Source organism: Pyricularia oryzae, chromosome 7, assembly GCF_000002495.2.
Source record: "Pyricularia oryzae 70-15 chromosome 7, whole genome shotgun sequence".
Lineage (NCBI taxonomy): Eukaryota > Fungi > Ascomycota > Sordariomycetes > Magnaporthales > Pyriculariaceae > Pyricularia > Pyricularia oryzae.
In genome coordinates, this window is record NC_017854.1 from 2,343,525 (window position 1) to 2,364,639 (window position 21,115).

Consider the following 21,115-nt stretch of genomic DNA (forward strand, 5'->3'; position numbering starts at 1 on the left):
GTGCAGTCAAATCTGCACGTAATGCTTAACCCCTCTGGGCATGGACCCTGGACGTGATTCTCTGGGCGAGTTGCTGTCCATAATAGGTTTCAGCTGGTATCCTTGTGTGTCTATTTCCTAAAATAAACTCCCCTCTTAGCATCGTGAAAAAAGTAATGCCGAGAATAATCTCGCCTCCCATGGCGGTCGCCTCCAGTCTTGGTACTCAGAATATCAGGACCACCTACCCATGCTCAACCCCCACCGCTGCTCAGCCGCGAGAACCGCCATCAAAGTGATGACTTGCTATATGCCTGATGCCAGAAGTTGTCTGCCAACAGACATGGGTAGTATATCCTCGAGCCTTCGCAATACATACTCAAGGTGGGACTAGCTGACCATTGCTATTCGTGATGACGTCCGTGTCCCTTCACCAGAAAGACCACCTGGGCGAGGAGCTGACACTCGACCGCCTCGTAGTATTGCAACGCGTTTTCCTTGGTATCGTATCCCATACGACTACTGTCTGCATCTTCAGGGGCCCTGGCGTGCTGATAAGGCCTTTTGTCAGGGCGGCGCCGGGATATGCTCAGGGGATGCATGGAAACCCGACTTTGTGTCACTTTCGGGCTTTGCTTGACGCTCCAAGCACTTATCTAATGCCCATGGATCATACTCGTCTGCACCCTCCTAAAATATTCCAGTCATCTCGGCCACTCGTCGGGGCAACAATCCAGATCGTACGAGACAAATGGTGATATCGTATAGGATGCTTTCGGGAACCGTAGCCGGGCCCAGTATAAGCTACGCCAGTCACACGCAGAACAGTTATCAGTGTAAGCAAACCGTGAGATAGTCGTACCGAGGTCTATTCAACTGAGAAAGAAGCAAGCAAGGAAAAAAACAAACAACGTATAAAAGAAAATAAAAAAAACGAGACCAAGCTTGTTTTGTAATCCTCCCAGCTGTAAATCCCATACCCTTCTATAGTCAAACGCCATGAAGTATGCCAGAAGAAGACAAGAAAATGACAAAAAAAAAGAAGCCCATTAAACAACCAACATCAACAGTGACCAGTCAACCCTCGTCCTTCGTGGGGAGCTTCTCATCTAGTCTAGAGTTGATACCCGCTTGTCACTGTAAGACAGATGTATCGTAGCGCTAGATTAAACCAAAGCATGCCTGTTCTTGTACCCGGATCTATTGTTTCTTTCCTTTTTTTCCCCCTCTCTATCCCCTTGTCTGGATTGTTGTCATCGATGTATTATGGTTCTCATCCAAGAGAGCAAAAGCAGTAAATATCGTAGCTTTTACACATTTATTCGGCCTCATCATCCGTGTCCGGGGGATGCGGCGTGCCCTTGGGGCTGTTGAGCCACTCGATATGCCTCAGGCGTCTGCGCACCTCCTGCTCCTTGAGCTCCTTCTTTGTCTTCTTCTTCTTCTTCTTGGCCTTGAACTTGAGTTCGCCGTTGTCCTCGGCACCACTGTTGACGGCACTGTTCATGGCGCTGTTCATGGCGCTTGACACGGCGCTGCTGGCGAAGCCGTTAGGCGTTGCTGCACCGCTGGTCACACCAGAGCCCGGGCGGGAGTCCTCGAAACGATCGAGGGCAATGGCGTTGTGACCCCGGTGGGCAACCCTGCCGTCGGCAACGTGCCACTGCTCCGACGAGAGCGCACCAACGAACTCGTCGTTGTGGGAAATCATGACGACACCACCCTTGAACTCACGGATTGCAACAGCAAGACCACCAAGTGAGTCGCGGTCCAAGAAGTTAGTCGGTTCGTCAAGAACCAGCAGGTGAGGGTTGTTCCACATGGCACCCGCAATCACCACCTTGACCTTTTGTCCACCAGAGAGCGAGCCAATCTCGTTGTGGTTGGCAATTTCAGGGTCCAGGCCAAGGTCCTCAAAGTGCTTCGAGATGACGGCCGGCTGGAGCTCACGGTATCCCAAACCTTCACGCGACGCCTCGTGATCGTCGAACTCTTGAACCAGCTTGTTGAACCCAAGCTCGATCAGGGTCTCACGGGAGATCTGCGAGTTGTACTTGGGAAGCATGGCCTTCCATTTACTGTGCCGTTATAGATGTGTTAGTACGGCGACAACGTAATATCCATATTCGGTTTGCTGGGAAACTTCACTTACACTTCGTATTGGAAAGTCTTCTTGTACTTCTGTCGTCCAACCAGAGATTCGAGCTGCCTTGGGCCTCTGCCGTCACCCAGATCAACAGGCTTCTCCATCTGCTGGCGGTCCTCTTCGGACAGGACACGCGTCTGCTTCATGTGCACTTCACGGTCATCGCCGTGCTGGTAGCGCCATTGAAGGTACTGATTGGGGGTCTTCTCGAGATGCATCTCCACGTGCTCCAGAGCGTGCTGCTTGATGTAGCCGATTCGCAGATTGGGGTGCTTCTCGACCTTGCCGGAGTTGGGGATGACTTCACCCGTCAGCAGCTTGATAAGCGTAGATTTGCCTGCACCGTTGGCGCCAATGATGGCAACACGTGAGGATAGCGTAAGCTGGCAAGACACATCGCTCAGAGAGGGCTTCGGCGCTCCAGGGTAGGTGTACGAGACATTGGTCATGCGAATGACTGCGCGCGTCATCGACTTGATACCAGAGAGAATTCCCGGCGGAGGGAACTTAAACTGCACGTTGCTCGCAGACAAGGTGTAGTAGCTCTTGGCCTCAGGACGGATCTTGACAAAGTCGGAAAGGTTGCCCTTGTAGTGACCAAGCTTCTTGCCGGGCTCGTAGTGGTAGATGTCTGTGGTGACCTCGTCAAGGAACTTGGAGTCGTGAGAAACGATCAGACTTGTAATGTCGGGGTGTGTCTTCAAGTAGTTCTCCAGCCAGGCAATGTTGGCAACATCCAAGTGATTGGTAGGTTCGTCAAGAAGCAGGACGTCTGCCTTTTGCAGCATGGCACGTGCCAAAGCCAGCTTCATCTTCCAACCACCAGAAAGGGACCCGACCTTTTGGGATTGACGGCCCTCTGGTCCAGCAGTAAAGCCGAACTCAGCAAGGACGTCCGAGATCTCTTGTCTGGTGTAGTTCTCCTTGGCAACGGTAGGATCCTTGACCATGAAATCAAGGATGCTGATATCAGCGTCTTCACCTTGGTTGTGCTCGACGTAGCAGGTACGCAGGACTGACTGCGGAGGGAAGCCCTCGAGCTTCTCATTGGCGATTGATCGCATCAGAGTCGACTTTCCTGCACCGTTGCGGCCACAAAGACCATAGCGGTGGCCCTTGAGTAAACGCAAGTTGGTGTGAGAGAGCAGAAGCATGCCACCATAGGCCAAGGAGAAGTCTGCATTAACAATCTCAGTCTCGCCATCGTCCTCCTTCTCCGGCACGCCGTATTTCCTCTGATCCTCCTCGACGTAGTACTTCTGCACAGCAGCAGCAACAGCTTCGTGCGACTTCATCAGCGACTTCAAGTAGGGTGATATCCTTCCAGCAATACGCGTGACATGTCTGTGGTTTACATCCTCGGCGACTTGGTCACTGATGTATGACCTGAGTGACTTGTAGAAGTCCTGGTCACCGGCCAGACCGTTGGCCCGCTTGATCTCGGCATCCAAAATCTTGCCAACATCTTCGCCCTTGGTGCGCTCGACGACGTTGTCCTTGTCCACGGCCATGGCCTTGTTCATGACGTTGAGTGCCCTGGTTGCAATCTCACGAACCTCAGGAAGTGCCGCCCTATCAGCCACGTTCTTGACACCGGGTGTGAGCTTGGGCAGGAAAGTCCGAGCCTCAATCGGATCGTGCACAAGCTTTGTCAGGTTCTCAGTAATGACAACCGTTTGTCTGAGCACTTCTTGCGGTGTGGTCGGGGTGTTCAAGGACCTCTCAAGGAAAGGCGTGAGAAGCGCGAGAACAGGGGATGTGACAATGGCCACAAACGTGGTCATGGAAAGGGCGTGGATAGCCTTCTGCAGCGACTGCGCAGATGGCTTCTGCATGGTCTCAATGAGAAGAGGTATCCTCGGCGCAACGTCATCGTTGGTAAGCAGATCCGTAAGCGACTTCATGGTCAGCAGGGACTGCTTCTCAACCTCTGACTTGAGGTCGTGCATGCCAGCCTCGACGAGGGGAATCAAGCCGGCGAGCTTGTTGCCCATGGCCTCGCGGAGCAGGTCCTTCTCCAGTGCCTCCTCCTTAGTTCCACCAATCGACAACTTGGCCTTGTCTGCCATCTTCTGCATCATCTTGAGAGCGCCGACAGTTCCCTGCCACTTGCCCGTTTTCTTGGACAAGTAGTTCACCAACGCGGGCAGGAGACCGACCACCAGGGCCTCGGGGCTCAGGTGCCCGAACAGCGCATCGAGACCATATTGTGCGGCATCACGGACGACGGCACCCTTGTCAGCAAGAGCGTCGAGGGCGCAGCCGAGGATGCCACCGTCTTGCAACAGGAAAACGTATTCGCTAGGAGCATCCCGGGGAGGAAATTTCTCAAATAGTGCGCCCAGAAGGTTCTGAGCGCTTTCGCGACGAAGGCCGCTCTTCTTGTCGGCCGCAGCCTTCTTGACCTCGGCGAGGACGCCATATGCGTTCAGACCACGGAAGCCGACGCTGGGGGAGTTGAGAAACAGTTCGCAGAGGGCATAGGCCGCGTCGATGGAGGCATTTGAGGACTGCGCATTGAAAACCGTGTCGAGAATGGCCGAGACATCAGCCTGCGACGGCGCGGGGCCGTCGCCCTTGACGACGATGGTAGGAACCGACATCGAATTTTAGGGAGACGAAGAAAAACGACAAACAAAAAAAATTAAGGAAAAGAGAAGACGTTCTCCCAGCCCAATAGAAGCCTCGATAATTGAAGGCAGGGCGATCAAGGGAAAAAAAAAGGAGTAATGAACAGTGGCGCAAAGAACTACGGCCGGAGAAATGGCGGCTGAAACTTTTTTGCTGACAACGCGCGCCAGAAAAAAAATTGTCCCGCGCCGCCCAAACAGAGCGACCCCTCCGTTCCCTTGAATTTCTTGCAGGGAAAAATCCTTATCGGGCAGCATGATAGCTTGTGAAAGTGGGAATCAGTCAAGCCCAATCTTCAAGGTTAACCCCTCCAAGACCCACCCGCTTACTATTTATGAAAGTACTGGCTTGATGGGTGCTCCGTAGTTGAATCCGGCATTTTCTGGATGACGTAAGCCAGACTTGTCAGCGTACCCTTGGTTCAACGCAACAACGACTGGACCCCACCTCATCATCGAAGCCCATTGTTGGGCGATACTGATGCACGTTGTGGCATTCACTCACCATGATTCGTAAAGTCAGACTTCACCCTTCAACCACTTTTATTAGCCGAGTTTTAGGTAGCCAACACCCCATCAGTTACTTTACCAGAGTTCAAATGTCCAACCCTGCCAAAGTTGTTTCCACGGCACCTCTGGTTAGTTAGTTGTACTCGCTTGTTAAACTTTTTGATCAAAACCAGTCCTACTGCATGATAGTGTTGACAAGCTAACCATTTCCGTCACTTGCCTCATATTCTCACCGAATCAGCCCGATAATGAGGCCAAGTGGACAAAATTAGTCAAGTATGTAAAGCTGTTCAGTTGCATGCCTGTATCTGGCAGTCTCCTATCCTGCTAGTCGGTCTATTGGAACCATGAATGAGCGATCTTGATTGTTGATGCCGAACGCCCGTCAACAGGATCGCCTACAAGGACCCCAATGGCACCGAGCGGACATGGGAGTCTGCCGAGCGCCGGACTCGCCCAAAGAACAGCGAGATTGATGGTGTAGGCATTGTGGCCATATTGGAGAAGTCTACCGGTAGGAAGCATGACTTTTTGACATCATATGGCTTAGGGTAGCATGCTCATTCTGTGTTTTTGCTACTCAAATCAAGGCCCCGAGATTATCCTGCAGAAGCAATTCCGTCCACCACTCGACAAGGTCACCATTGAGGTTCCTGCAGGCCTTGTCGATGCTGGCGAGACTGCTGAGCAGTCTGCCGTCCGCGAGCTTAAGGAGGAAACTGGCTACGTCGGCAAGGCTTCGGAGACGTCAACTATCATGTTCAATGGTTAGTCGGCAACTGCTGAGAAGGGCGTCGTTCTGTATTGCGTCTTCCCAAAGACTTCACTAACCGAATCCGGGTTCCATTGCCAACTATAGATCCGGGCTTCACAAACACGAACCTGCGCATGGTTCATGTCACCATCGACATGAGCCTGCCTGGGAACCAGAACCCCAAGCCAGAGCTGGAAGAAAGCGAGTTCATCGAGGTCTTCACTGTTCCTCTCTCGAAGCTGTGGGAGGAGTGCAAGAAGCTTGAAGCAGAGGGCTGTGCGATTGATGCCCGTGTCGGTACGATGGCTGAGGGTATCGAGCTTGCCAAGCGCTTCAAGCTTTCTTGAATGAAACTGAACCTCCCTACTCCAGTTGATTAGCCGCAGCCGTGTATTTATACCCACCCTGTATAGGACCTAGTCGGATACAAAGAACTAGAACCATTGTCTGCCACCACAAGCTTATGAACCGCAAATCCCGGTATGGATTCTAGCGTCCATACTGCTCCCTCCCAGACCTCGGTCCCTCCCTGATCATTACATGTCTCATCGACTCCTACAAAGCGTGCAAAGTCGAATCGTTTCTAGTCCCAATAGGCTCCCGGCACCAAACCGAAGCCCGCAATTGCAAAATTGTCCAAATCATTTCCGCCGCGGCCCGATCCCTCACACTAACCACCACCCTTCCCGCAGAACCACCAATAACCCCTACCGGGGTGGCAGTCCCGCGCGTCCCCGCGCCTCTCGCCCTGCGACTCGGCTCAACTCCCACTGTCCTACGCCAACGGATGCCCGCGACATTGCAAGACTGCCTCAGCCTCCACCTCGGCTCGTTCAGGTGTATCTGACCCATCCCAAGGCCCCTGTCCCGCAAGGAGATGCGCGACCGGGACTGCCGGTCCCTAGACGTCCACGAGCGCCCACCAACCCTGCTTTCTTGCATCTGTTGGTGCTTCTGCTCCTCGGGCTCTGGCGATGGCGCATTGGAGCGGCGCCGGCGCATCGTCGCTTCAGGTGGGTACTCGAACTCATCGGTGCAGGTGGTGGCGAGGGCTGTCTTCGGTGCATCATGGCGAGATGAACTTCTTGAGGAGCAGGGCAGGGTTTGTTGTGATCGCGTGATGAACGGGTCTTTTTCCATCTTTGCACTGTCTGCTCCTCTTTTCTTTCTGGCTATAGCTGACCGACGGGAGGGGTTGATGCACTTGGTATGCCGGGCTCTCACAGTTTGTGTGTTGTTTTAAGTACAAAGAGCGGGCTTGAAAGTGGAATCCTAGGCCTGGTTTTCTAAACTTTTTGCTTCTTTGTCCTCTCTGAATCGTTTTCGACTCCCAGCTGGAATTTGCTGGTTGCAACTTGCGGTTTTGGGAACAAAGAGACCCAAGTCGGATTGCTGAGCTAGCGGATTTTGTTCAATTGACATAATCCGGTCTTCACAAAGATTCTGTGACGTTTTTAAATATGACTGTAATGGCGCTTCTCTATATTTCCAGTTAAATACTTTACCTCTCAACCCACTCTAACAATACACTTCGTCTCTACTTCTCAATTGATGTTGCTACTTCGCAGGATGACCTCTCGAGCCAACATGTGAAGCGCCGTAATGAGGACGAGCCAAAACCCATTCCGTACTTTCATCTGTGACCACTGAACCAATGAACGTCAATTTTACTTAATTTTATTAATCTACTCTGAGATCTTCCCACGGCAATCTACACGCCACAGGATGCTTCGGTCCCGCAAGTCCCATAAGCTCAGTTCCAGTTCTTGCCAAAGAACTCGATCACGGTCTTGTAGCCGCGAGTGTACTCCTCCTTGACCCTGGCATCCTTGAGGTCCGCCCTGGCCGCCATCCAGCCGTGGACCTGGTCGCCAAAGGTCTCGATGTGCTTGGGCACCGAGGATGGCAGCGACTCCTCGAACGCCGAGACGTCCTTCGCAGCTTCATCTTTTGACGCAAGCACGATTAGGGGCACCTTGATGTTCTTGGCGTCGGCGGCGTCCACCATGGCCGGGTGGATCGAGGCTCCGGCTGCGAACGGGTTGTTGTCGGACGAGGTGGTCAGGCAGACGATCTTGCCGCCCCAGCAGAACTGTTTTGTGGGTGTTTCTCGAGTATCAGCAATCATGTCCGTAGTGACAGAACAAGAGAGAAAAATAAAAATAAACATACGCCAATAATACCCCAGCTCTTGATACCAGGGTTCTTCTCCCGAACAGCCTTGACGTAGTCTGGTACCTTGGCCGCCGTCTCGGCCGGGTTCCAGTCCTTGAACCAGTTGCCAACTTTTTGCTGCTTCTCCTCCGTGTTGGGCGGGTACCACTCGATGGGGCACGGGTTGCCCTTGAACCAGTCGGGCATGAAGACACGGTACTTTTGCGACGCGTCGCTCGTCGCCAGGATGTCCATGCCCTGGAGCGTCTGGTCAAAGTAGCCAAAGATATCATAGATGGCGATGATGCCCTTGGTGGCGTCCTGGGGGCCAGTCACATCTTTGTTTTGTTGGTTTGGTCTCGTTAGCTTTCTGTCTAAAAGTCTAATGGAACAAAATTTGGACAAAACTGAGAGTGAAGGGATTGGAAAAAAAGAAAGAAAGGATACAGAGAATACGTACATGTCTTGTAGCCACCAACCTCCTCATAAGTGCCCTTCTTCTCATACCCCGACTCGACAACGGGAGGCACGTTGCAGCATGCCTTGCTGTGGCCAGCGGTGGCTTCCATGGTGGACATTTTGGCAATCTGGACAATGTTTTTGGATCCAATTGGTTTAACGCTTGTTTTTGTTTTTGTTTTTGTTTTTGTGAATACTGACGAACGAGCGCCGGTGGTTATATCGTTTTGCTGTTGAACGGCGGCCAGAGCACGAAGCGATGACGAAAGTGGGCGGCGCGCGCTTCTTATCGATGCGGCCGATGCTCCTGCTGCTGCTGTTCCTGCTGCCGCCCAAGCTCCAGTTTGTGGAGGGGTCATTGGTGGCAACCGAATGGGGAACCGATGGGACTCTTCTCCGAATGTAATGGAGAATTGGTCTTCCCTGTAGCGGTAACCGCGGCACCAATGAGATAAACTCTTGAGATGGAATACAATAGAATCCAATTGATAAGTCGCAAAATCCGCAGTGGGGGATGACAACCTAATCCCGATATGAGTTTTCACCCGTTGCTGCTATGATTTATTTGTTGAGCTTAAGAGGCTGCTCGAGTCTAGAATCAAATTTTTACTCAAACCTCCGTCTCATCTGTTCTCTTTCTCCTTGTCAAGTTATGGAATAACGATGGGATGACAGACGTTGGGTGCACAACCTCCAATATTGACATTGATCAAACGCGGGGTAAGCAACCTAGCAGCGGGTATAGGTGATGTCATCCATGTCAGTGGCTGCATAGAGTTGGTAGGTAAGTACAAATAACGGTAACACAGTAGGCGCCCTGTACTCGTACCGGTACCACTAAGTGTATAAACCATTGCAGGACAAAGTGAAGCCAATTTACACTTGGTAGCTTAGCCAAGTCGGCAACTGCCGAACACTGCATTGATCTTTGGTATCGGGGTTACATAACGATTATATGGGGTTCTTAAATACCTAGATGGGTGCTTAGGTACTCTCAACAATAAATTACATCCGATATACATACACCTAAACAAAAAAACACCATAAACCACAATGCTACGCTCGTTCAACCTAGAAGAATTTTTAATATCCCGCCACTGTGTCACTTTTAGGGCATCTTCTTCTGCAGCACCCCGCCGCTCCTCTGCCTCAGGATCGACGGTCGTCCAGTCATCTCTCCCACTTGCTTCCGCAGTCGATTCAGATGTGCCGCGGCAGACGGCAATCTTGAACCTGCAGGCGTAGTCGTGCCTCCCGACCCCGACCCACTTCCGCCAGGAGGCAGAGTTACGCTCTCCCAGCCTTCCCTATCCATGCCCTCCTCCCCATCTTCACCCTCCTCTTCGCGAAGCCGCCGCACAGGATCGCCTGCATGGTGCTGCTTTTGTGTATGCTGCTCTTGCTCGTGAAGTCCAATCCCGCCCGGCATACTCTTTCTTCTGGGCCGCGCGGCGTTGGGCGACGCCATGGGCGGCGTGATGAACCCCGCAATGCCGGCCTCCCGAGGTAAGTTCAGCATCGCCGGGGGCCCACCTGCGACACGGACTGTCTTGCGGCCCCTCGCTGCCGTCGCCGCCGCCTGCCTCTCTTTCTCGGCTTTTCGAGCCGATAGCAGCGCCGCCTGAATGGCAGCCCAACTCTCGATCTTGCCGTTATCTGCCTCAGACCCGCAGTCGCATTCGTCGCCGGCAGGACACAGTCGCTCTCCCGCTGCATGCCACTCAGCCAGGCACTTCTCGTGACTCGGGCACCCGCATCCCAGACATGCCGGGTAGAGGGCAGCGACAGGCTCAGCGCAATACACGCACCGCAGCTGCGACTGCAGACTATGTTGACAGCGCTCGCATGTGCCCACGGCGCCGCCTATCGTCATCTCGGCCGTAGACCCGTCAATAGAGACAAGTTCTGAGCCGTAGTGGCTGGGTAGGGGCCGCCCGCTGGTCTGCAGAGGCTCCAGATTTGTTTCGTGGATTCTGCAGATCCCTGTGACGTCTAAACCGCGACCCGATCCCATAAGTGTCTTTAGATGCCTGCGTTTGCTAACAGTCAGAGTCGGCGATGGTGTACCGGTCACGACCTCTTCACCGTATTCGTCCTTGACTGTTGCGCCCGTGTCCCTCACATGAGGCGAGTTTTGAGGATCCTTATGCCCGCCGTCCTCGTCGTCATCGTTGTGCTGTCCAAACATTGACTTGGAGTCCGGATTTCGATCGCCACCCTTGAGTATGTTGAACTTCATGATTTCGAGCCTTGCCAGAGGCTGGCCCCAGACTTGCAACATCTCGGCATACGCATGCCGGTAGCTAGCGTACAGCGCCCCTAGCTTCGGCTCCAAGAATGGAGTTGTCATCCAGCCATCGTCGTCGAAACTGCTCTCGTTGAAGAGTTTGACGCTCACGCTGACTGCCACCATCGATTCGAGATGAGTATACGGCGCATCGATGCCGTCAGTTGATGGTGTCCGCGTTCCAGCGACACTCGCCGCTGCCGCGGCCGCCCTCAGCTCAGCAGCAACTGCCGCTGTCCCAGCTGCCGCATCAGCGTGACGGGCCGCTGCACCGGCGCCGAAAACCGTCGACGCACCCCACGTGACGGCTGGTGCAAGATTGCCCAAAATCTCTGCAGGACTGACTCTTTTGCGTGTAGGGCCATCAGGTGGCGATGATGAAACTATATTATGCAATGTGCGGGGCAAGCTTGCGGCCAGGCCTGGGGCTGCTGCGATGGCCGAGTTGGACCTGCGAAAACCTGCGATACGCGTGTTGGGAGATGTAGATAGGCTTTGCGTATAGTCCACTTCTCCAGCGGAATGATGGTGGTTGCGGGGAGCCCTGATGCCCACGGTCGTAGCCGGTGGTGTCTCTCCGCACGAATAGGATCCAGGATCTCCAAGCCAGACCCCAGGCTCGGACCCTAGCGAATTCGAGTAAGAGTAGAGGTTAGGCGTTTGCGACGTGCGTGGAGTGGTAATGGCCGAGCTCGCCTGGCTGCGGAAGTGGTGATGTTGGTGCTGCCAATTGGACTGCAGCTGTTGTTGATGCCACAGCTCAGGATTGGTGGGAAAGTACTCGAGGGAGAATGAAGGGGCCTTCATTGGTAATGGCGTTTGTGGTTGTGTCAGATGCGACTCTGCGTATGCCAGGCTGTCCTTGGCCCAGGAATCACCGAATACGCACGAGAGCATAGCCAGCATTTGGATGTCTGCCAGTTGCTCGAAGTAGGCAAACACATCGCTGATAAAGTCATGTACCAAGGGATGTTGGCCCCATTTGACCTTGCCAAGAAACATATCTGCTTCATGTGGCGGCGACGTGCCGCCAAATCGAGAGACGGCGTCACGAGCAATCACGAGGAAAGAATTTGCATTCTTCCTTGGGAACTGCTGATCATCTGCCAACCGAAGGGGTATATCGGAGCGCAGGAGGAGACCAGCGTAACGCCAAATGTACATCAAGTCTTTATCTCCATGCCGCTCCGCCACCTGTGCGTTGTGTTCACAAACTTCCTCTCCATCACCAAAGATAGCATATTCCTTGGCATATGCTTGCTTGGAAGGGATAAGGTCGCGCATATCATGTATAGACACAATGTTCTTGGCCTTGACCGTAGCGGTGCGCCTACTTCCCCTAATCGTCCCGGCTTGTGTACCGGTGCCAGTACCGGTTCCACCACCGCTAGACCGTACGGATTCATTGGCGCTCCACGACTTTCGGAATTTGCTACGGCCTTGCCTGTACCAGAAGCTGATGCGGTTCATGGATGCCAACTCGGAGTCAGAGGAAGAAGATGACGACGAGTCGTCCGCATCTGACCCGCCTGATCCATCGTCACTTGCGGAATCATCGGGATTGCGACGGCCGGTGGGGGACTGCGAGTTTTGCAAAAGTCGACCAAAACCTGCAAACCTGGGCTCGCCCTTGGATCGTTCCCTCACAGAGTCAGTACTGACGAGGAACAAAGCCCTGGCCTTCTCCTCCTTGGTCGGGAAGAAGCATGCTAGCTTCCCATCATTAGAAAAGCGGGCCCCACAGGTCCGCTTCACGGGTATGACTGTCTGTCTGAATCCTCCAGAGAGTGCTGCCGGTGCATCAGACCCAGTAGTCGGTTCAGGAAGCTCCTGCGACATGGCCGCAGAGCCCCCTGGGGGTATGTCCGACTCACTATCGCTAGAGCTCTCCTCATCGGCTGCGGCATTCCTCCCAGTGGTCTCCATGTCTTCGTCTTCGTCGTCCATGTCGTCCATGTCTCCCAGATCTCTCAAAAAGCTGGTGCTTCCGGCAAGATCAACTTCGCCGAGGAGGTAAGCGAATGCGGGCCCTAAAGAATTCTTCTTGTGCTGCGCAAACTGGGCAACCAGCAGAGAAAGTTCATTCTGGATCTTGGTACGTGTTTCTTCCGTCATGAATGAACTCTTGTCGATAAAGAACCTCGGGGCTTTGGACTTTGGATACTTTTTTGGTATGTCAACTTTGACCTTGATATGTATCGGGTCGCCACTGACGCCCCATGGTCCTTTAAGGCTAGCATTTATTATGAGATTGTCCATGTCGATGTGGTTCCATTTCACGTTGGGTAGTTGACTGGTGAGGCGAACGAACTCGTCCTGCAGAGTATCAGGTTCGCCCCATTCATTATCGTGATATACTGAGCCAAAAATGGAGTCTTGATCGGTGGGCGATAGAGCGTCCCGGTTACTGCTCGAAGTTCCAGTCTGCGTCTTACGCTTGCTCATCGTCACGCCTCGCATCCATCCTATCTGGGCCAGACTCCTATTGGACTCCTTGCCCATAGTTTTGGCTTTCATAGATGGCGCCCGCCATGCAGATGCGGGCTTGTGGTATGCGTTTTGGCTACCGGTGGCAATGCCATTGCGCCGGAGGGGGTTGGAGGTATGACCTGCGCGGGGGTCCGTCATGGTGCCATTCCACCTGTCACGATGCACGCCGTCATCCACGGTACGAAAGGTCTTGTAGGTGGCACCCTTGCGGGTAAGGACCAGATCCTTGGGGGCAGGCTGACCTTTGACGTAGCCGACCTTTTCTAAAACGTCTGCCTCCATGCGCTCCAATCGCAGCTCTTTGTCCGCACCCCAGGAGACAAGCTGGAAGTCTCGACTGTCAATGCCATTATCATCTACCCCTCCCCGGCTCCTCCAGAGAAACTCCTTGGCCTTGTGGTCTCCATGGCCCTTGAACACAAAAACAGGATCTTCTCTGCTGTCTTGAGGGTCGCCTTCACGGGATCGACCGTCAAAAAGATGGAGATTACCAGGCTCATTTTGGGGCATGGCAAGCACTCCCCAGCCGAATGGCGTATGCCTGGCACGCCAAACGGGGAAGTCGGTACGGATAACGCGTTCTGGGGCGTCGCCCTCGTTTTTGTAGTCCCAAAACTTGATGCTCTTGTCCAATGAACATGTCACAAGAGCAGACGCTCTGGTGCGATTCCAATCGATCCCATAGATCTTGGACGAGTGCGCCATGATGGTCTTTACGGGCTCGACTGGCCGTCTTTCGTCCCAAATGTGCAGGAGGCGGTCGTGAGACGACGCAAGCATATGCGGATCCTGACGACTGAACTTGACCTGCGTGGCACCAGCGGTCCAGTCACAAAAGCTCTCCGCTGGCTGCTGAGGGCGACGAAGGTCCCAGTTATGGACATAGCCGTCGACGGAGCACGTCACAAGCAAATCCGGGTGGTGAGCCGAAAAGTTGATGTCAGTGATGGCACGGCTGTGGCCCTGCAGGGAGTGTTCGATGGGGCCAGAAGCCGAGTCGTCGCGAAAATTGAGGTTCCAGACCAGACAACGGTGGTTGGCGGTGGATGCAACCCAGTAGTCGCGGGCTGCGAAGGGCGACCATTGAACATCGACCACGAGCCATGGCAGACCACGACTGCTCAGGCGGCGCGGAGGGCTATAGGGCGAATCGAGGTCGATGATGGCAAGGCCCTCAGGGGATGCAAGGGCGACATCGCGACCCGAAGGAGATATTGTCGCCGAGCCCACAAGGCCCGGGACGTGGATAGTCCAGTCGGCATCAAAACTCTCACTGTCAAAGGCAGTCTTGACAGTGTTGCCCTTCTTGGCCGAGTCGGACTTCTTCTGGTCATATGCCGAGGGCATCTTTGCCGCACGCAGGAGAATGCGCGGGATAGAGCTGGCGAAAGGGCATTATTCGCCAAGACGCCGCGGACCGATTTCGTCCGGCAGCGTAGTATGCGATCGAGTTTTTAATGTATTAATAACATCGGGGATCTGGCAGTTTAAGAGATGACAGCAAATTTGGTGTGGAAAGATGTCAAATGTTGTGTTGGCAGCGCCTGAATGAGTGGATGGATCGATGACTGCCCATGTAAAGTTGGTCGTGAAGGTTGCAGCACGAGACGGATCACGAGATTTACCAAATAACTCATCGCCCGAGAATGCGCGACTGGTCTCCAAGGTACCTCCACACTAGAATTTGGCACCCACGGTACCTACCTCACTTTCTGACATGGATGTCCTACGCCAGCTTGCGCCCCTTGTCTTATCGCACCAGATCAAACTCGTCCATTCCTCTCCGGCGCTCCCGCAATGAGGGCCCACAAATTGTTACGTCGTCAACGCCGCTGTCAAACGAACTCCCCAGTCAACCCCACCTTTGCAGTTCCCTAGACCACGACATTCCATAAGATAACACCGCCGCGTTGCCATCTGCTGCATATGCGCCTACCGCAATCCATCTCTCGAGCCTTAAATATTTAGAATCTTATTGCGAAACCTGAGAGTTTCCATACCATCGCAGCCATGGCTTTGCCGAAGAGGATAGTTAAGGAAACGGAGAGGTTGATGGCAGAACCGTACGTTAGGTCGCCCCCCATGAGCTCAACGGCCAGCCTACACATTCTACCCCTCTCAACCCTGACATAATGCGACGAACCCAATCACAACTGAGTCTAGATTCTCACATTTTGGCCTCATAGTGTGCCCGGAATCAGCGCTGTGCCCCACGAGGACAACCTGCGGTATTTCGATGTCGAGATACACGGCCCAAGTCAATCACCATACGAAGGTCAGCATTTGCCGCACGCGCCGGGCCGACCCGCATCAAACATGCTCCGCACCTTTACTCAATCCCCTTGGGGCACAGATAATCTGCCATATACACAGAGAATCACTGACAAGAGACTTTTGGTCAGGCGGCGTCTTCAAACTCGACCTCTTCCTCCCTGACGACTACCCGATGACCCCGCCCAAGATCCGCTTCGTGACCAAGATCTACCACCCCAACGTAGACAAGCTTGGACGTATATGTCTGGATGTGCTTAAGAGTACGGTTCTTCAAGATTATAGAGCGATCAGTCGCTAGACACAACTCGAAGTCTTCTAACATGTTGAGCGATCTCCTGCAGATAACTGGTCTCCAGCCCTCCAGATCCGAACGATCCTTCTTTCCATTCAAGCCCTGCTCGGAGCGCCCAACCCAGACGACCCGCTCGCGCCAGATGTCGCAAAGGCATGGAAGGAGGACGAGCCGGCCGCTATAAAGACGGCCCGAGACTGGACGCTACAGTATGCCACCCCGAAATGAAATACGCACTTGCAGTCGCAAACGGTTCGGAGGACATGTGGACAAGAGGCAGATGGCTAGAGTCGGCGTCCCTACTTAGAGATGGCCAGAAGTGGGAGCTGGGAACTTATCATAGTCTCGGCACACTTGTGTCAAAGAACACGAATGAGGGACGGCAGGATGCCATGACAGACAAGGCGGGCAGACGGCAGACTTTTTTGTGCAACCCTCAGGGTAACGAGTTCAAATGCGGCATTAGAGGTCGTCGGACTTGGGTCAAATTCCGTCTTGCACCGGTAAGTTCGAGGCTTCAGGAGCCTCAAGGTATGTTTAGATTTCAGATGGTTATCAGAGCGACTTATGAAACCAATTCTTTATGGCATTTGGGTTTTGATAACCTTTTCAATTACAAGCAAGCGGGGAGGTTTGGTTTCGCAATTATTCAGTGCATAGACACTGCGAGACTGGTGGTTGACAGGGGCTATATTCGGTTAACCATGTTCTATATCAGTCCCAATTGTCTACAGTGACAGCACAAACCATATATCTATTCTGTTTCTCGTTGTGTTTCCGTTTATTTTGCGACTAAGCCGACCTCTTTATTCGTTCGTACGGAGGAGTAGACTGCCGGTAGCAAGTTATTGCGTGGATAATCAATCAAGCTTGGAGTGGTTATTTTATATCGAGCCGAAAAGCTTGTTGCGTCCACATGACCAAGGCACGACACGGCCAATATTGCTGGAAACAGTCATTCACCACATGCCAGGCACGTATTATAGCAGACGATACTATTGACACAGGGGGTGAAGAAAGCCCCCCCCCCTACAGAAAGACAAGGAGCGAAATGAGACCGAAAGCACAGACGTAATAATAGTGATTGCAATTGTCGATATATGTTCCATGGATTGAATAATGTCATTGCTATCACATTGATCTGCCTCGGCGATTTTGACGCAATAAACAGAGTGCCAGTTAAGCATCTATTGTACTGCTTATCTGAAAAGGCAGGCAGGGAGATGATCGGAATAGTTTATTGGAGTTCCAACTACCGAAATGTTCCCAGTGCACATCGGTTATCTCTATGGGGGCCCAACCCAAATCCAGGTTCCTGGTTTCGGGATTCTGGGCCCGGAAATGCAGTCGACGGGGCCGCTCTTTTTATTGTTCCATGGGACGCGCAATAGACGCATAAAGCGCGCGCCGTCTTAGTTTTAATGCGCGCCGAACTTGGCATCTTGGAGCGCAGGAGCATTGCCTCTTCTTCTGGGTTTCGTCCGCTACAAAAATAAACACAAAATGCTAAATGGATAATAAGTAGAAAGGTACCTAGCTTGCCTAGCAAGAAAACCTAGGTAGGTCCACTGTACCCGTACAGCGAATCTCTCCTGTTTTGAGCACACACTCACGGCTCGGACGTCGATTGGTCGGGTCTCTACCGGTACGTACGAAGTACGAGAATCTCGGAAGAAATTGAACCCCATAAAATCCTACAGTCCCTCTAAGCTTGTCCTTCCGGGCGGGCAATGATGACGGATTGTGGGCCGCAAGAAGAAACAAACGAAGAAAAAGAAGCTGGCAATCTCAAACTAGACTAGCCTGAACTAGACTAAAAATCCGGAAGGAATCCCATGGCAACCCGGGTTTGGAGCGAGCCAATAGTCAGTCAGAGAAAAAAAAAATTTTAGTGGTAAACTTGGCCGGTCCAATTTGGTTGCGGTTCCTGGGCGATCTCCTGCAGAGACAAATTGATGTGAGCTGGCGAAGTACCAAATCAGGAGGGTGATGGGTGAGGCGATTTTACCCATTCCTGTCTGCGTCGCCTGGCCTCTCCCCGCTCGTGGTAGTGGGTGTGGATGAGACCCTTGCAGTAACGTTGTTTTTTTGTTTTTTCAACAGGTCCGTCCCCTGTTTTGTTTCTTTCGACCCCTGCGACTCCGTTCTCTCGCTTGGGTCGTTATCCGCGACCCAGATTTTGCAATGATTTGATCCATTTCACTCTGGTTTTATGGTATCTCATTTGAGCTGCCTTGCGTCGTCTCATTTTGACTTGTTCAGTTGATCTCGCCATGTACCTCATACTAATGTACGTAAATAGGTTTGCCCCTGGGCTTAGCTTTGGCGTGCGCCATTGTTTACTTTGTACCTCTCTTTTGAGCTCCTCGAAGCTGCCCCAGGAAAAGTCTTGGGTACATGCCGCTCCACTACCACTACCCCCCAGCTTGTCAAGCACGCAAGGGCCTAGGATCCCCAGGGCACTACCCAACCTCCACTTGAGACTAGCCCAGCCACCCGACAGGGTCGGACTTGGTAAAGAAAAGCAAACAAAATCGGCTGCCATTGCCACAACTTGGGGATGATGTTCCTTTCTGCCTACCCCGTCCCGGACTTTTCATTCTTAGGGTCCTCTCGCTCTCGGACCCAATTCATCTGCTTTGCATCTGCTTTTCATTCGATTGGCAAATCCATTGTCCATTGCTCCCGCCTCCAAAGTGGCTATCGATCTTGTGCTAGCCCGAGTCGAGAAAGAGCCCTGACGTCCGGTCAATTGCCTTTTTTTTCTTAACTCAGACATAACCACCCCACATCCCGCCCGTGTGTCTTGATTGTCTGTGAGACAGGCGCTGTTCTGCTTCCAGTCCATCACTTGAGCCCGCCAGTCCTTTGTGCAGTACCACGGACCTTGTCTTGGCCTTGTCCAGCACCTGTCAAAGATCAAGCTACCGCATTAACGTTGTGGACGGCGCCGTTGCCACAACCCTTTCAGCACATCGTCGTTTCTCTATCGTGTCAAAAAATAGTTCAGCTCAATTTCGCCTCGACTGCGCAAGGCCGATTGGCTCAGTTCATCGCTTTACCTTTTCAGCTGAACATCAGTCCTTCAGCAAAAATATCCGTCCCAACCGTACATTTACAGGAATCCCCAGGCCTCCCATCGATACGAACAACTCAGGGTCCAATCATGACGTCCATAGCAAACTCCAACGGCGCTACGGCGACCTCGAAACGCTTTGAGCTCCCCGCGCTCGACTTCAAGTTTGCTCCTTTGACTGACGGCACCAACATCCCACCACCTCTGCCGTCTCCAATTGAAGAGACCCCGCCTGCTGTTGCTGCCGCTCGCGCCGAGACACCAGACACTTGCGCAACAAGCAACGGCACAGAAGACCAGAAGCAGGAGCAGCAGCAAACATCAACCAGCAAGGCCGGCACGAAACGTCCCGCCGAGTCGCCTATATCGCCTGTGTCGCCTACCAACTCTGCTCGTCCCGGCAGCATCCGTCGCCTCTTCAGCAGGAATCTGCTCAGCCAGTCATATGCTGAGAGCGAGGCTGGAGAGCCAGAAAGCCCGGGCCTCAGGAGGCCGGCGAGCCAGGCGAGCTTTCTTACCGACAAGAGGCCGAAGCGATCGAGCGGCTGGTTCAGGCGGTTAAGAGGTGGCAGCAGCGGCGATAGCACGACCGACGCGGCCTCTTCGAAACGCGCAACCGTGGGGAGCTACGAGGACATCGTCGGCACCAGGAAGACTAGCGGGCCGCCGCCGCCCATGATACCAGAGCTGAGCGACCTCGAGGCCAAGGTTGGCCTGGAAAATGGTAGCAGTCTTGGGAATGACATGTTCAAACACATCAACTAAGACTGGCAACCATGACGAGGCGTTTTCCTTTTGGTTTTATCACTTTGACATGTTAGTTTTTTGAGTTTTTTTTGCATTGCTACCTTGGAGTTTGTTTCTACATACGATGATTATTCGATATGGAAGGTTTGGGCTTCTTTTTTTTCGTTTGAAGAATACGTTTATTATGACAAATAATTCTCTCCATTATTTGGCTTGCCCAGTTGCCCAGACTACTACCCCATTTCTTCTCATCACGAGCTGCTGTTGTTTTTGTTCTCTTCAACCCTTGTTTGTTTTTGTTTTTATTCTTTTTTTGTCAAGACAACAGCGCATGGATGAGGCATGAACTATCTCTTCGTTTTTGCTATTCCGTCAGCCAGGATCAACCTTGGGAAACGGGAAAACGGACGAGTTGCCGCTTGGATCGAGTCCTTGGTCACGCAATTGAAACAAGGGATTATTGCGGCTGCACGACGGGAAGATTTGGCAGAGGAGAAGAAGGGGAAACGCAAAGATGGGATGACAGGTTGGAGAGACGTGAAAACCGAGATACCCCCTTGGCTTGCTTGCTTTTATTTGAGCAGCAAACCGATAAAATCCGTTTATTTTGTTTTCTGGTTGATATTGTTACCAACCGTACATTTGTTTGCAAGAGTTTTCCTGAACATTTGATTTCTTTGGTCTTGGCCTTGGTACTCTACCCAAACAAGACATATTTGTTTCTTGACGATATTTGTTCCATTTGTCTGCTTAATAAAGTCTCTTTGCAACTGGTATTTTTTGCTATGGGCTCGACTGTTGTTTACCGGTAGATACAATCTGTGCCGGGTGCCGCGCAGCACTTGCTTCTAGGTGTGCCACTGCCTTATTGACTTGGATGAGGCCGTGGTTTCGCTCCGATGCGGCGTGGCTTGTCGCGATGGTGCTCTTGTCCTTGGTCTTTGGTTTCCCGTCCATCGCAGTTGTAAGGATCTGGCCAAACAAACCTGGGTTATCCTGGTTCTATGGTGGGATAATACCAAGCGAAAGAGCACAGAAACAAAGCAAAAAAGACCGACCACTGCCTAGATGGCCTTCACGTGATGCATAACAACTAGTTTTTGTGCAAGATCCAAGTGAAAAGACCACCTCGGGATCTATCCGAGCTGCATTGAATTGTCGTCTGTCGCACTCGGTGTCGTTGCCTCATGGTGTAGCATCCCAGACCGGACGGCCGGAACTTGGTCTTCCTGGGGCGGGGAAGCTTTAGACGCGGCGGCATGACTTTTGGCGCACTGATTGGCCCGAGCTCGACGCAGCTTCAACGTCATTGCCCGT

At 52.7% G+C, this 21,115-nt stretch overlaps 7 protein-coding genes across 7 annotated transcripts; 3 read left to right on the top strand and 4 right to left on the bottom strand.

The window, feature by feature from the left end:
- Positions 1 to 814: 814 nt before the first annotated feature.
- On the bottom strand, positions 815 to 5,012 carry MGG_02572 (prion formation protein 1). The gene is made up of 2 exons (XM_003721182.1): positions 2,132 to 5,012; positions 815 to 2,057 (listed from the first exon to the last, which is right to left on the bottom strand). The coding sequence occupies exons 1-2, from the start codon at positions 4,726 to 4,728 to the stop codon at positions 1,298 to 1,300; spliced, it is 3,357 nt and encodes a 1,118-aa protein (XP_003721230.1). The 5' UTR covers positions 4,729 to 5,012; the 3' UTR covers positions 815 to 1,297.
- A 178-nt stretch (positions 5,013 to 5,190) lies between these two features.
- On the top strand, positions 5,191 to 6,532 carry MGG_15034 (ADP-ribose pyrophosphatase). The gene is made up of 5 exons (XM_003721183.1): positions 5,191 to 5,393; positions 5,507 to 5,541; positions 5,658 to 5,779; positions 5,856 to 6,032; positions 6,125 to 6,532. The coding sequence occupies exons 1-5, from the start codon at positions 5,262 to 5,264 to the stop codon at positions 6,364 to 6,366; spliced, it is 708 nt and encodes a 235-aa protein (XP_003721231.1). The 5' UTR covers positions 5,191 to 5,261; the 3' UTR covers positions 6,367 to 6,532.
- Positions 6,533 to 6,574: 42 nt separating this feature from the next.
- MGG_18028 (uncharacterized protein) lies at positions 6,575 to 7,173 on the bottom strand (the record flags this gene model as incomplete). The annotated part of the gene is made up of 1 exon (XM_003721184.1): positions 6,575 to 7,173. Exon 1 carries the CDS (start codon positions 7,157 to 7,159, stop codon positions 6,575 to 6,577), a length of 585 nt encoding a protein of 194 aa, XP_003721232.1. The 5' UTR covers positions 7,160 to 7,173.
- A 501-nt stretch (positions 7,174 to 7,674) lies between these two features.
- Positions 7,675 to 9,312, bottom strand: MGG_02570 (dienelactone hydrolase). The gene is made up of 3 exons (XM_003721185.1): positions 8,634 to 9,312; positions 8,192 to 8,511; positions 7,675 to 8,111 (listed from the first exon to the last, which is right to left on the bottom strand). Exons 1-3 carry the CDS (start codon positions 8,989 to 8,991, stop codon positions 7,773 to 7,775), a joined length of 1,017 nt encoding a protein of 338 aa, XP_003721233.1. The 5' UTR covers positions 8,992 to 9,312; the 3' UTR covers positions 7,675 to 7,772.
- Positions 9,313 to 9,538: 226 nt separating this feature from the next.
- On the bottom strand, positions 9,539 to 15,013 carry MGG_02569 (uncharacterized protein). The gene has a single exon (XM_003721186.1). It carries the CDS (start codon positions 14,754 to 14,756, stop codon positions 9,741 to 9,743), a length of 5,016 nt encoding a protein of 1,671 aa, XP_003721234.1. The 5' UTR covers positions 14,757 to 15,013; the 3' UTR covers positions 9,539 to 9,740.
- Positions 15,014 to 15,419: 406 nt separating this feature from the next.
- On the top strand, positions 15,420 to 16,203 carry MGG_02568 (ubiquitin-conjugating enzyme E2 35; the record flags this gene model as incomplete). The annotated part of the gene is made up of 4 exons (XM_003721187.1): positions 15,420 to 15,472; positions 15,596 to 15,684; positions 15,812 to 15,943; positions 16,025 to 16,203. The coding sequence occupies 4 exons, from the start codon at positions 15,420 to 15,422 to the stop codon at positions 16,201 to 16,203; spliced, it is 453 nt and encodes a 150-aa protein (XP_003721235.1).
- A 2,134-nt stretch (positions 16,204 to 18,337) lies between these two features.
- Positions 18,338 to 20,633, top strand: MGG_02567 (uncharacterized protein). The gene has a single exon (XM_003721188.1). It carries the CDS (start codon positions 19,142 to 19,144, stop codon positions 19,814 to 19,816), a length of 675 nt encoding a protein of 224 aa, XP_003721236.1. The 5' UTR covers positions 18,338 to 19,141; the 3' UTR covers positions 19,817 to 20,633.
- The last annotated feature ends 482 nt before the right edge of the window (positions 20,634 to 21,115 follow it).